Source organism: Hevea brasiliensis, chromosome 1, assembly GCF_030052815.1.
Source record: "Hevea brasiliensis isolate MT/VB/25A 57/8 chromosome 1, ASM3005281v1, whole genome shotgun sequence".
Classification (NCBI taxonomy): domain Eukaryota; kingdom Viridiplantae; phylum Streptophyta; class Magnoliopsida; order Malpighiales; family Euphorbiaceae; genus Hevea; species Hevea brasiliensis.
Genome location: NC_079493.1, coordinates 5,117,334 through 5,133,230, shown reverse-complemented (window position 1 = coordinate 5,133,230; position 15,897 = coordinate 5,117,334). Strand labels below are relative to the sequence as shown.

At 26.9% G+C, this 15,897-nt stretch overlaps 1 protein-coding gene and 1 long non-coding RNA gene across 2 annotated transcripts in view; one reads left to right on the top strand and one right to left on the bottom strand.

The window, feature by feature from the left end:
• Positions 1–15,897, bottom strand: part of LOC131178431 (uncharacterized) — a 31,532-nt gene that overhangs the window by 6,644 nt on the left and 8,991 nt on the right. The window lies entirely within an intron of this gene.
• LOC110636516 (ras-related protein RABE1c) lies at positions 9,995–15,417 on the top strand. Its single transcript, XM_021786249.2, has 8 exons — positions 9,995–10,465; positions 12,829–12,901; positions 12,992–13,092; positions 13,900–13,965; positions 14,230–14,327; positions 14,611–14,673; positions 14,746–14,838; positions 14,978–15,417. Exons 1-8 carry the CDS (start codon positions 10,393–10,395, stop codon positions 15,059–15,061), a joined length of 651 nt encoding a protein of 216 aa, XP_021641941.1. The 5' UTR covers positions 9,995–10,392; the 3' UTR covers positions 15,062–15,417.

Below are 15,897 nucleotides of genomic sequence, written 5' to 3'. Positions count from 1 at the left end.
GACTGATATCTCCAGATTGTAGTGCAATGGGATTGGTGGGTCTAGTGCCAGATTTTCTTTGTTTTATTTACGAGAATGAATTTAATAATTATTTAAGTATATATATTAAAATATATGTAAAATTAATTAAAGTGAGTTTATAAATTATAAATTTATTAGAAACATTTTTAAATTATTTTAATATTATTTTTAAATTTAGTGAAATTTCTCTAACTATGTTACGATTGATGTGATAATCATAAACTAAATATTATGAGAAAATTATTTAGTTTAGGGCTTTACCCATTGGAAAGAATGACTTTCGTAGTAGGTAAGGTTGTTGCCTATAAGTATTGATATCTTACGTATTTACTTTATCACGGTTGATAGTTGGATTTCTCTATAGTTGTACCTGTGTTAATAGTTAAGTGCCTGTTTTCCCTAAAAACAATTATCCGTCGATGCCCAAAGGAAATGAAATTGTTTTCATTAACATTCTAATCTCATCATCAACTTATCAAGCAAACCAAAAATTTCCAGGCATTTGGATTAACATCTCAACACCCATTACATAAAAAAATACGTAGTAAAATACCCTTTATGCCATTTCATAAGAGCTCTCAGCACTAAGAGAAACAGAGAAGAAGCGATATAAAAAGTTTCACTGTTTATGTATGCTGGAGCCTGCCATAATAAACATCTCATTCTAGCTACCTGTGACTGCCAAAGGGTCCTTAGTTGCCCAGCTGATCATATCAAACATGTGATACAACTTCAAGGGTCATGACTCATTATGATCTTCATCTCCTTCATCATCAACGCTGATCTCGCTGCTGTGATTATAGCTTGCCATCATCGCAACTTCATGTGGGAATTGCAGTTATACACACCTAAATGGAAACCATGGATGATTTCTTGTGAAAGAGAACGAGCGAACGTGAGATTGATGGGATTTGAAAGAATAAATATTTGGTTTGTGGGGAAGGGATCTTCTAAGAATATTCTCATATGCTTGAACCATTAAACAGCTGTTGCCTGCCTATTCTTTAATTTTTTTTTACAATAATTTCCTATTGAGATTTAAATTTGAAATATAATTTTAATATTATTAAATTAAATTAAATTTTAATAATTTATTATTGATGATGAAAAAGTAGGATTCTATGCATTTTGCTTTATTTTATTTTTTTAGCCTTTTCAGTTTTTTTTTTTATTTTAAATCATTATTTTTTAATGATTAGTTTAAATTAATTATCATTAGAAAGAATTAACGATCTTTTCATGAATATTTATTTGTGAAAATTAAATAAATTTATAAATTAAATAAGAATTATATGGTATTTAATTGTTGTTTTGTTTATTTTTAACTAATTATAAAAAATTTTGCTAAATTTCTTCTTTATATATATATATATATATATAATTGAACATTTTGTTTAAAAAATATTATATGACACCCACTGAAAAAATAAGATCTCTGGCGACGATTTACAATATTAAATGGACATATCATATACAGATCAAATTTGATCCAGAGACAATATAAAAGAAAATAGTGTTGTACTCATAAGTATCTACACATCTACATAAAGAAGCGGTTGGTTTCTCCATTGGATTTATGTTCTATAATAATAATAATAATAATAATAATAATAATAATAATAATAGTAGAAAAAAGTTTTAGGGATGAAGTGGATTCATATTAAATATAGAATAATAAGGATAATAAAATTATTTTATGTATAAAAATTAATTTATTTTATTAAAATATTTTTTAAATTATTTTTATGGGAGAATGTAAAAATTTAAAATTTGAATTTTAAATTATGTCTGTTGTATTTATTATGATTAAAAATTTCAATACAAATTAAAAATTTCATTTACTTTCTCTCTCTCATCTTTAATTAATACTTTTTTTTTAACTAGGCTTACACATTTAGAAAAAAAATATTTATTTAAATTAAAAAACTTTAAAATAAAAATAAATAATGTATTTTTATTTATTTATTTTTATTTTAATGTATAAATTAATATTAAAAAAGTATAATATATATTACTTTATTATAATTAAACAAATGATCAATATGAATTTAAATTGATTAAATTAACTCAATTAAATTAATAATACAAATCGATTAAATTAATTTGATTAATGTATATATAATAGTAAATAATTAATTAAAAAAAACTTTAAAATAAAAAAACAAATAAAAAATATATTTTTATTTATTTAATTTTATTTTAATGTACAAATTAATATTAAAAAAGTATAATATATATTACTTTATTATAATTAAACAGATGATCAATATGAATTTAAATTAATTAAATTAACTCATTAAATTAACAATGTAAATTGATTAAATTGATTCGATTAATGTATATATAATAATTAATTAATATTATAATCTCAAATGAATTTAATTGACTTAATTAAAAAAAGTATTTCATATAAATAAATTAAATATTTTTACTCAATTAAATCAATTAAATGATTAATTCATTGAAATATATGATTAATCTAATATGTCACGTATTTAATTGATTCAATTGACTGAAATATATATTTAATTGAATCATTTAAATGATAATTGTTATATTTAATCCAAATATATATGAATAATGTGACATGTCGCATACTCAATTGATTCAATTAACTAAAACGTGTATTCAATTGAATCATTTAAATAATAATCGTCATAATTGACTCAAAATATTTATAGTCAGTTGATTCAATTGACTCAAAATATATATAGTCAATTGACATAATGTGAAATGTTACATAATCAATTGATTCAATTTACTTAATTAAGGGTTAATAATAATTGTCACAATTGAATTAAAATATATATGGTCAGTTAATTCAATTAATTCAATTGACTCAAAATATATATGATCAATTGACATAATGTGACATATTGCATAGTCAATTGATTCAATTTACTTAATTAAGGGCTCAATTGATAAAAATATATAATCAATGTAACATTTTACATAATTTATTTAATTAACTAAAATATATGATCAATGTGACATGTCACATACTCGATTGATTTAATTAACTAAAATATATATTTCATTGAATCGTTTGAATGATAATTGTTACAATTAATTTAAAATATCTATGATTAATGTGACATTGTACATAATCAACTGATTCAATTTGTCAATTAAATGTTCAATTGGCTAAAGTATATGATTAATATGAAATGTTATACACTCAAAATGATTTAATTGATTTAAATATATATTCAATTGAATCAATTAAATGATAAATGTTATAATTGACTCAAATATATATGATCAATATGATATTATACATAATCAATTGATTCAATTAACTCAATTAAAAGCTCAATTAACTAAAATAAATAATTAAAGTGATATGTTACATACTCAAATTAATACAATTGATTTAAATATATATTCAATTGAATAAGTTAAATGGTATTTTTCATAATTGGCTCAAATATATATGATCAATGTGACATGTCACGTACTCAAATTGATTAAATTGGCTCAAATATATATTCAATTAAATTATAATTTTTGTAATTGACTCAAATATATATAATTAGTGTAATGTTACATATAATCAATTTGATTCAATTGACTCAATTAAAAACTCAATTGATTAAAATATATGATTAATATGACATATAACATACTCAAATTAATTCAGTTGACTCCAATATATACATTTAATTGAATCAACTAAATTATATTTTTTCAATTGACTTAAATATATATGATTAATATGATCTTGCACGTAATCAATTGATTCAATTTACTCAATTAAAAGCTTGATTGATTAAAATATATAATTAATATGACATGTCAACTATTCAAATTGATTCAGCTGACTTAAATATATATTAAATTGAATAAATTAAATTATAATTTTTACAATTGATACAATCAATATGATATGTCACATGCTCAATTTATTTGATTGATTAAAACATATATTGAATTGAATTCATATAGATTCATCCTATTTACTCAAACCAAACAAGCATATTAATTTATTTGTCATTGTCAATTCAATTTCATATCGTAAATCAAATTTAAATTAATTTTAAATTGAATAATAATTAATTAATTTAAATTAAATTAAATTAAAATCATTTTTGTTTAAAAATCAAATAATTAAATTTAATTAAGGTCACAAATTAAAATTAAAAGTGAGATGAATAATTTGATTTAATTAAAATTAATCCTAACATTAATAGGCCATATTTTTTTAAAACTAAACTAGCCAGATTAAATGGCAGAAAATTTAACATGTTGTACCTTACAAGTTTTATGTAATATGCATGATTTTTGTCAATTGGTACAGAGTTGAAGAAAAAAATAAAAAAAGCCTTCAAACAATAAATATTGGCTAAGAGAAAATTATTTCATCACAAATATTGGCTAAAGAAAAAAATATATATGGATTGTACTCTTTAAAGCTTTAATAAAGTAAAATTAAAATAAATTTTCAAAATTAAAATTTAAATATTAAGTATATATTATTAAAATTCAAATAATTATATATATAGAGAAAATAAGTAGAGAGAATAAGTTTATTTATTTTTTATTGAAAATGAAAGCATAATTTATTACTATTTGCTAAAAAAGATGATGCAGTTAAAGGAAAAAATATTGAAAGAGGAAAGAATAAAAAATGAAAGAAAATTTTATTTCTAAAAATATAAAGGATAAACAAGATATTTTATGTTGCTAAAAACTCTTTGATTCACATTAATTATAAATCTACTTAATCCCTCAATCATGATCCATAATAATAATAATAATAATAATAATAATAATAATTATTATAATTATTATTTAAGTGTGCAATGATAACATAGTTAATTAATTGCATATATCCATGTTCCTTTTCCACTTCAATTTAGACGCTGTGGTCTCCATTAAACGATTCTCTCTCTTTGAATTAGCATCTTCAAACGTTCATTAAATTATTGGAATTATGGGTTGTTAATGATGGAGTTTTTTTTTTTATTTCAAACAAGTGATAGTCTGTTCATTTTCCTCCAATTTTTGATACACTAAAAAATAATACATTTATCACTAACAAAAAATCAAATATTCCTTAAATATAAAAATGTGATACCCAAAACTCTGTGAATAAAAGTGCATACATATAAAAAATATCTAATAATTTGCTAAGAAATAAGGAAGGTCTTAAGTTTGAACCTCTTTTATCTGTATATTTTAGAATTATTAAAAGGGTGAAAATTACCTCATGCGATTGCTGCATAGTTCATTAATTATATTGATCCATATTGTTTTCATTGAGTTATATATATATATATATATATATTGAGATTTTTTTAGAAGTCTACATTATTATTATTAATATTATTATTATTATAAATAATTAATTAACATTCCAGCTAAATAGATTCTTGTTAATTATGCCTTTTATCATTATACACAATGCTAAATCATTAAAATGATCTTTATGGCTTTAGAACGTATACATTATTATATGCATTTAATTAGATGTTTATTATGAATCATTTGGTAACCGTATGCCTTTTTTTTAATTATTTTTTTATAGAATATGTTAAAATTAACATATTATTTTAATTTTAATTTTGTAGATATAAATATTTTTAGTGTAAATATTATTCTTTTTTTTTATCCTTATAAATTTGGAATTTTACATTTCAATATGATATAGATTTAATTTAAAATAATAATAATAATGAAATAAATATATTTTTCTTTATAATCAAGTTGAATGTTGAAAAATTATCATTATTAAATATTTTGTTTGGAGAAATATGAGTTTGATTTTTTTTTTTAATGAATGTTTAGACTTTGATCTGATAAAAAAGAAAGGTCTAAATTAAAGTTGGCCAGAAATTAATGAGATAATTCAATCGAGAAAGAGCAAAAATTGCCAGAAAATGAAAAAATATCTCTTCAAATCATTGTTGGAATGGGACTGTTGTATTTCATCAAATCAAAATGATAGAATCAATTTAGATAATATTTAAATAGAAATTAATAAATTAAATTACAAAGCTATGTATATTTAGTTTTTAAATTAAACAAAATGAATTTAATTCTCACGATTTTCATTTCTTTTAACATTTTTTAAATTTTTACAAGTCAACTCTTATCGAACCTTTTACATATATATATATATATATATATATATATATATATATATATATATATGTTATCATCTATTAATTAAAAAAAATAAATATTAATTTAAATATAATATTCAATAAAATAAAAAAATAAAATTATATATATATAATTTTGATTCAATTTGAATTAAATTTTTATTATGTTAACTTGAAATTCAGATAAAAAATCTAATTTATAATTATTTCTAAGTTGTAATTAATATTTAAATATATAATTTCTATTATATGAAAATAATGAAGTAGGGAGGATTTATTAAGGGAGATCGAACAAAACATATTTCACTAAAGTTTTTTTTCACACATGAATGATAATATTTATGTGCAATAAATTTGTTCAAGTAACAATTTGGTAGATTTATTCACCCAGTTTGCACCAACTGCAACATTTGAGAAAATTAGGGCTGAGCAGAATTCGGTTCAAACTGAAAAACCGAACCAAATCGAGTCAATTCGGTTCAATCGGTTCGGTTTTAAAATTAAATCGGTTCGATTCGGTTTCAATTTATAAAAATTTCGGTTATTTCGGTTCGATTCGGTTTTGAAGAGAAAAAAATCGGTTAAACCGAACCGAACCGAACAGTGATTTATATAGTCAAATCGAACCGAATTGATTTTTGAATAAATTTATTTTTATGCAAAATTTATGAATTATATTTAATTTTATATATATTAATTGTTTAATTTCATTGATTAATGATTATTAGGTTCAAACCAAAGTCAAAATTATACCAAATAACTTGAAAATCAAGTCTAAATTAAAAAATTAATCAAAAATCAAACCGATCGGTTTAAACCAAACCGAACCGAAATAAAGCGGTTCGGTTCGATTCGATTTTTCACCAATTTCGGTTCGGTTCGGTTTCTAAAATTGATGGTTCGGTTTTCATAATTTAATTCGGTTCGATTCGGTTTGAACCGATTGCTCACCCCTAGAGAAAATTGTATACAACATTGGAATGCGCTGGCTTAAGGTTTTAAAAGCAGAGCTTCATCTGGAGAGTTAAATTTTTAGATACAAAGAATACTGAATTCTTTTTTTTTTTTCATTATGATTTTTTTCTGTTAGATTTTTTCTTTGTAAGGTTTTAACGAGGCATATTCTTTATGAAATCGAGAATGAGTGTTATAAAACTATCGTTATGATAGATGTCTATTTAGTTTCTTAACGAGTCTATTTAACTTCTCTATAAATTTTATTTAATATTATAATTTTTAGTATGTCATTTAACCTTATATGGAGACATTCTTAGATTTATTTTTTGTCCTTATAATAATATATTCTATCTAAATTTTCTCTATATTTTCTATCTTGATTTATACTATTATTTTATAATAATTTCGATTTTATTTCATCCAAAATAATTGAGTTTTATTAGTTTGACGGTTGCTATTCTCAGAACCAATTAAAAGACACAAACATAAGAATAATCATTAAAAGATATGATAGGTGTTTGCCTTTTTAATTAAGAAACCAAAATAAGTATGTCTTTGACTCTATGTTTATCTTGTTGGTTGTTGGCTGTTGGTCCACAACTAAGAAGAAGCCTCCCTATGCCACAGTACACATCTTTCTTGCACAAGACTTTTCTTCCTAAAAAAACCAAGTCAAAGTCCTTTTAGACTCGGTCTTCTTTTTTTATATAATTAAATTAAAATTAAAATTTAAAATCTCACATCTGACTTAAGTACCTATTTAGCATTAATGATCTATAATTATTTTTTTAATAAAAATATTATTTTATATGTTATTAAAAAAATAATTTAAAAAAAATATTTTATTATTTTAATATTTTTATAATTAAAACTTATCAAATTTAATTTGAAATTATTTTTTAATACTCTGTAGGTAATATATCTAAGAAAATAATTTTCGTAATAATAATTTTAACAGTAATACTAAACAAGTCTTCAGTGTCTATATAGTATTGAGTTTGAGAGGCCAAAAATATTTTTCTGAATAAAAATATTATTTTAGATGTAATTAAAAAAAATAATTAAAAAAATTATTTTATTATTTTTATGATTAAAATTTATTAAATATAATTTTAAATTATTTTTAATACTTTTTAATTAATATATTTAAAAAAAAAATTAACAACAATGCCAACCATCCATTTGAAACTGTCAACTTAAACCTAGTTTCTCTTGTCTATATATTTAATGACTTTGAAGGGTCCATGCTTTTTCATTAAGTCCATGCATTTTCATTGAATACACTTTGCAATTTTCTTTTTCATTAAACAATTAAGAATAATTTACAAGTTATGTTTTTACTAGTAACATTTTACTATAAATTATGAAAAATTGTGACAAACTTATTGTAACAATCAGCCTCTTCAATATGACAGTGGCAACGTAGACAACGCTGGTGTTTCTTGAGGTCCAGAGCAGGGGACAATAATGAACAAAATTATACATTGAAACAGAGAAAATTAATCATTAGAAATGCCTTTTAATGGAATGACCTAAAGAGTTGGAAGAACTCCGGGGTTAAGCATTTGTATAAAACTAAAATCAACTTTGCAATTGGACTTAAAAGCTAAACAATTGTAATAATTTACAATTATAGTCAAATCTTTTAAATTTCTATAAAATTAATCCTACCCTTTGATATTAAGTACAATTATAGCCAAAACCCAAAATTAATTTTGATAAAATTAAATTTTACCTACTAAACTTATAATTATGGTAACAAAATATCACAAACTTACAAATATAATATCCAAATGCCTAAAAGATTTTATATTTTAATAATTAAGCTGATTGATTATCATAATTGTAATTTGTATCGACAAAATTTAAAGTTATATTAATCAATTTTGAGTTTTAACTATAATTCTCAAAAGTTTAGGTTTATGATCTAAAATTAAAACGTTTGGATATGATTGTAAATTACTGCAAATGTTTGACTTTTACATGCTTTGCAAATTTGATTTTTAAAAATGAATACAATTGTGCTCCATATAAAACCTTAGAATACCAAAACCCAAATTAAAACATAAAAATAAAATTATAAATTTACAAAATATTTAATATTTTTAATCCAATTGGTCTTTATAATGTAAATCCATATAAATAGGCCAAATTATTAAGGCTATTTGCATATCCATAAGCGTCAAATTCGGCCATGATTAATTATATACAAGTAATATATTAAAAGACTTTTTTTAATGATACGCCAAGACTTAAAAATAAAATATTTTTATTAAAATATATTTATTTTATGTATAAATTTCCTATATTTATATGTTTGATTTTAAAATTGTGCCGTTATAATAGAAGATTAGTAGCTAAGGAAACATGTGGTGGTCGGCTTTGATTTGAAGAAGTATATACAAATTCCAATAAATCGATGGAAACAGCCCATACATCACAGCTGTACCTTAAGACATTCATTTTTGTGTATTCGATGATGATTGGGATGCCAGCTCATAACTCACACTTCCAACTCATGCCTTGATTCATTTGATTGAAAATTTGTTGTTTAGGTTTAAAAATATGATACTAAATTAATAGGTAAATATTAAATATAAATAAATATAATTAATTAAGTGATATTAAAATTATTTTTAAAAATATTAAATTTATGAGAGTTAATATCACTAATTTTGTATATTTATATAAATAAAAATAAAATAAATTTAAATTTATTTATATGTTGAAAATTATTTTTTTTAAAATTATTATTATTTTTCTATTTAATATCATCTCATAATTAATTTATCACTGAAATTATATAGCTGACATAATTTCTGAAATCACAGTAGTGGTTGGCAGTTGGCAGCGTTTGATTGGAGGCTCATGGCGATGTGAAGAACCTGATCCTATTTAAGGAAGTTCATTTTAAGGAACCAGTAATCGCGCTCTCTACATTTTGGTATATCTTTGTGCTAACGTGCGCGATTGAGTGATCAACGCCTCATCAGAAAAGAAAGGCCAACAGTGGTGCATTTTAGCGACCCACCATAGTCGGAGCAGAGCTTTTTGTATTGTAGGTTGAGAATTCATCAAGGAAGAAGGAATGTCTCCTAATTTGTAAATTCGCTGAAAAGAAGAAGAAGAAGAAGAAGAAAAAAAAAACCAAAACAAACAACAAATAACAACCATCTCTCTCATTCTCTCTGAAATCTCCATGGCCTTTCATTCCTGAGCTCTTTGGAGATCTCTTTATCTCCCCTTGACTCTCTGTGTCTTTCTATTCCGTGATCTGGTTCATTTTTTTTTTCTACTCGTCGATTTTTCCATGGCTGCTCCACCTGCGAGGGCTCGAGCGGATTACGATTACCTCATAAAGCTTCTATTGATCGGCGACAGTGGTACGTGATCTCATAGATTTTTATTCCTTTCTTCCTTTCCTTTTCGTTTTCTCCACAAGCAAACGGATCGTCGTTTTCTTAGAAGTTATGTTTTTGTGCATTGTTTTGGCCTTTGATTTGGTTTGAGTTTTTGATTTGTTAATTTCTCGTCAACCATCTGATTTCTTGAAGGATTTGATTTGCTATGAGTGTCCTAGTTCTCCCGCATTATGAGCTTTGTGTTAGATGTATTGGTAATTTTGATTTTAGTGGCATTTTACAATGCTGTAAATCATTTTCTAGCAAATCAAGCCTCGAAAATGTTTTCGGCCTATAAATTTATTTTATTGTTAGAAATGACGCTGCTCCTCTCTCTCTCTCTCTCTCTCTCTCTCTCTTGGTTATCTGCATATTTCCCCCCTATTTATTTGTAGTTACTAGAGCGGGAGGCAGCGGTGATGGATTGAAATAGTGAATCTGGCGGAGATTATGGAATATTAGAACCTCTTTTTTCTATTTTTTTTTTTAATTTCGTTTTCTATTGAGCATTATATTCGTTCACTTCTTTGTTGTCGTTCGTCAATGCTTTAGCTAACAATAAAATTTGATTAAAATTTTGTTGATAGATAGGAAAGCAAGATTGTGTTTGGCACTTTTTTCATGGAGTCCTGCCTCCCTGAATATATTTTGTTGATTTTTTTGGAGCCAAAGTTTGTAAGTGCTTATTTTATATTACATAGCGTGTTCGAGTTCAGGAGGCTCTAATAGTTCTTGTAATTTGACATGCAATGAATGCTTTGATTTCAAAGTGAACCGAATTTTTTGTTATAGAACGTGGAAGCCCTCAAGAGTTGAGGAAATCTTGCTTGGTGTTATAGTCTTTGGGTACTTCATTATTCTTTAATTTATGAACTAGGATAATTTAATGGTTTTTATTGTTGGACTTGGATGGATCTTTTGATATTGTATATGGTAACATTCCATAGACCACCTTACTGGATTGGGGTGGTCTATTTCTCTCTTTGCCTCATGCTATCTGTTATTGTCCTTCTTTCTGCTTAAATTCTAATACTGCAATTAAGTTTTCTTCTGTTTCCATATTGCTTGTTCTTGTCATCAAGGTGTACTCCGTGAAACTGTTTGTTCATTTTGATAAACGAGGGCCAAGTGTTTGCTTAAACAAACTTCAAAATTCTGTCATTCATGTGATTGAACCATTGAGGGTTGATTCTAAGATGGGCATCTCATCAGTCGAAAAACTTATGCTTCATACTGAACTTGTGATCATGATAAGAAGCTGTTTACATATGTTTTTATGTGGTAACTTCATATCAACTGCCACCTGCACCTGTCTCTTCCATTCAACTTGACACCTGATTCTTTGTAACTTGGCCAAGCGTATAGGGTGGGTTGACCTTAGAACATGGTTAGTTGGAGCCTTGGAGGTCTTCAAAGCTTTAGATTGTCTGACTTTCAGCACAGCTGATACTTGATAACTTTGGATTTGGTTATTTTACTGATCTATTTGTGGTGTTTGGCAAGTAGTATTTCTGCAGGTGTTTGTTCTATGACATTTTTCCTCTTTCCTGTTTTCCTGTTTTTGTGGTAAGTAGTACTTTTGTAGGGATTTATTCTCTGGCATTTTTCCTTTTTCCTATTTTGGTTAAAAATAATAGATTACTTTTATAAACATACTGAAACTGTAAAATGGGAAATAGATAGCTAAATCAGTGCTTTCGAGGTGAGAGTGGCTAATGCGTCTTATAGTTAGAAGAGCAAAGTTGAAGAGGTAGTTAGCATATGCAAACTTCACATATATAGATGATTAAGAGCAAAGTTGAAGAGGTGCCATTGGGGGTGGCAAGAATATTTGGTGTGCAAGTCCAAGGACACATGTTTAGTATTTGCAGCCATCTCAAATACTGAAAGGTAGTGGCTCCAGATTTACCCTGATATTTTCCTTTGATAGGACCTTAACATGGTAAAGTCCTTTAAAGGCAAAGCTGGAGATTGTGTTATTTGTTTACTGCTGGATTCAGATTTTATTGATTTATGTAAGGAAACTAGGAAACTCTAAGTAATAAAACTAATAAATATTGCAATGCAGGGATTTGGATTGACTAGATAATACACTGGTTTAAAATAAATATCCGGATGCACATGCTTGGTGCATAATTTGTAGTCTTGAACTGTCTGCTGGAGTATGTATAATTCTTTGTCGTTCTAATATGTTGTTCTTGGTTATATTGGTTTGTTTTTGTTTTTAATTTGTTTTTGGAAAATTTATGCCCCTCACTGGATTTGTGTAATCATAAAAGCTTAGTTTGATATGCAAATGGCATTGAACTAAAGATTTCAATTGTTCTTGTTGTTTAACTTTGCAGGGGTGGGCAAGAGTTGCCTTCTTTTACGTTTCTCAGATGGTTCCTTCACTACTAGTTTTATCACCACCATTGGGTCTGTGTTGCCTGAACTATGAGGTTATTTGGGTCTCTATTTCTCTTAGAGGAATTCTCTGACTTGCCAAGATTACTTTTCCTTATGCAGTATTGATTTCAAGATAAGAACTATTGAGCTTGATGGCAAAAGAATTAAGCTTCAAATTTGGGATACCGCTGGTCAGGAACGGTTCCGAACAATTACAACAGGTGAGTTTCTAGTCTGTAGGTAATGTTATTTCATTGTAACAAATGGGAGATGGTATTTGGATGAAATATATTCTTCATTTTTGATGTCGGTAATAATGCATATCGCACATGCAATTGATTTGATGGGTGGTTTCTGCTATTTATATTATATGCTTGAAGATTTCCGGGTGGAACCAGTAAATTTGATAAACGTATTTAGTTTTTGGTGGTTCTTCTTTTTTATTTATTTATTTATTTCCTGATTGGAGAAATGGGGATTTTCTTGTGTGACCCTTTGGACTTTTGAGAAGGAGGATAACCTGCAAGAAGTTTTGTGGTTGATGGTGATTGCCTAACCTCAGGTCCTAAAAAGTTCTACTGGAGTTGAATAGTGAGGTTGAATAATGGCTCTAGTCAACCTGAGAAATCCTTCAGCCACTTTCTTTTGAGGACTGATTGCCTAAACCATTGGCATTTGGGAAACCTAGAAGAATGATGCTTGAGTTGGAGATTAGCAATCCCTTTTTCATGGCCAGATTTCATGATATTTCACTGCTAAGGACCTAGTGCCACCTCTGTGTGGAGAAGATTGTCAGGCTAAGTGAATTAAATCTTCTCATCAGGCTAATAAATTGTTTGATCCATTTGTATGGGCTTGTCAGTGGGTTTGAATTTGGAAATTTATTGTAATTATCTTGCAGCTTTGTTGTGCTGTTTCCTGAAAGTTGCCTTGTTTCCTCCTGCATGTGTCTTACAAGATCATTTCGTAGTTCATTTCTAATTTGTTTCCCACTTTCCCTGGTAATTCATTCTTTATCACTTCTACAGCTTACTATCGTGGAGCAATGGGTATTTTGCTAGTTTATGATGTTACTGATGAATCATCTTTCAACAGTAAGTTTCTATGCTCTTTATCAGATAATTTTTCAGATAGCCATGAAAACTACAAGCGTACAATAATTTTGCTTCTCCCTGATGTACTGTTTGGATTATTTTTTCTATATATTTGTGTTGATGGCTGGACCATTCTCATTTACATAGTTTGATTTGACTGACAATGAGGTGGATATTTGTGAAGTTGCACAAATTATTAAACAATTTGTACACCTGTTGGTGTCCTTTAGTTTTCTCATAAATGTTGCTTGTTACCATTTTCAGACATCAGGAATTGGATTCGCAACATTGAACAGCATGCTTCTGATAATGTTAACAAGATATTGGTGGGGAACAAGGCTGACATGGATGAAAGCAAAAGGGTATTGCTGGGTTTTTATATTTATTGATTGAGAGTGTGCTTTTAATGGCCATTTTACTGATTTTTATTGTTTTCTAGTCGCATTGTAAAGTTTTTAATTTATCCAGCTCACACAGGAAATTTTTGCTCAACCCAACTTTCCTAAAGGGAACTAATAGTGCATTCTAATTACATTTATAACTTTTAAGCAGTTAATTTCTCTCTTTTGCACACACATGCAAACCTCTCCCATGGATTACTTTAAATTCATGTACCTTATCATAATGTTCTTGAAATTTTCGTAGGCTGTCCCCACATCTAAGGGCCAAGCACTTGCTGATGAGTACGGTATCAAGTTCTTTGAAACTGTAAGTAATGGTTGCAGATTTTGAAGCTAATTGTACAAGTGTTGGTATTTATTGAAAACTATGAATTTGCAGAGTGCGAAGACAAATCTAAATGTCGAGGAAGTTTTCTTTTCAATAGCAAGGGATATAAAGCAAAGGCTTGCTGATATGGACTCGAGGGCTGAGGTATTTTGAATTTCATGCAACTGTTTGAAGCTAGAAGTTATGTAAAACAAAAAAAGAATAAGGATTTAATTGTTAATATATATATATATATATATATATATATATATATATATATATTTGTTCTTTTTAATTATTGCAGCCAACAACAATTAAGATTAATCAACCAGGCCAGGCAGGGGGGGCTGGTGAAGCTGCCCAAAAATCAGCTTGCTGCGGATCATAAGATCAAATTAATTTTTAGCGGGCATTAATTGCAGGTGACACTTATGTCTGAAAAAAGAAGGAAAAGTACAAAAAACTAGTTCTGATGACAGGATGATGGGTGTTTGTAATTTTTTTTTTCTTTTGTCATTCTTTTTGAATCTTGTTTTAGTGGGTAAGGTAGCTTATTGTTATAGATTACATTTTGTGGTAAAGAATTGTGCATCTTGTGGCACACTTCTTTTCCCCTTCTTCGGTGTCTGATTTCTTCTTTCTTTGTGACGTACTGGAGACCTTGTTAGAGTTTCTTTGTAATGTAGAAAGACAATTATAAATGGCTTTTTAAGTAGAATATTTAAAAAATTGCACTGTAGAAAACCTCGGTTCTTTCAGGTTCAAGATGCACTCATATCATATCAGATCATATGGGGGCAGGGATTGAATCGTATATGTCACGTATATGGGCATGTATATGTCAGACACTGAAGGTGGTTTCTGGTGAGAGGTTCACGTTGGAGGGTACTTCAGAATTCCCCATTTAGCATCATTCTGTTCTTAAAATGTTTGGCCGTGAAGTCTGTTATTTTAGGACCCACTGGTTGTAGATTTTGTCGTCGCGTACAAGCTGAGCGTCCTCTTTTTGCACTATAAATGACCAAAAGCGCAAAGAAATTCTCATCTCGAGTCTATAATTAGCTCTAATTCAAGTTTCATTAGTTAGTTCAAATTTGAGGAACATGCTAAACCAAAAAGGGCCTAATTCCCTGTTCACGATAAGCATGTAATTAGGTAAAGCTATGAAAAATAACATGGTCCGACAACAGTACGCGGTTCATGTTTTTCTGTTGTCATTCGTGG

Bases quoted from the DNA above. Each gene is read 5' to 3' on its own strand.
- LOC110636516 (XM_021786249.2), top strand. From the start codon at position 10,393: ATGGCTGCTCCACCTGCGAGGGCTCGAGCGGATTACGATTACCTCATA. The intron at 14,674-14,745 runs GTAAGTAATGGT...ATGAATTTGCAG, and splicing joins GTATCAAGTTCTTTGAAACT to AGTGCGAAGACAAATCTAAA. The intron at 14,839-14,977 runs GTATTTTGAATT...TAATTATTGCAG, and splicing joins ATATGGACTCGAGGGCTGAG to CCAACAACAATTAAGATTAA.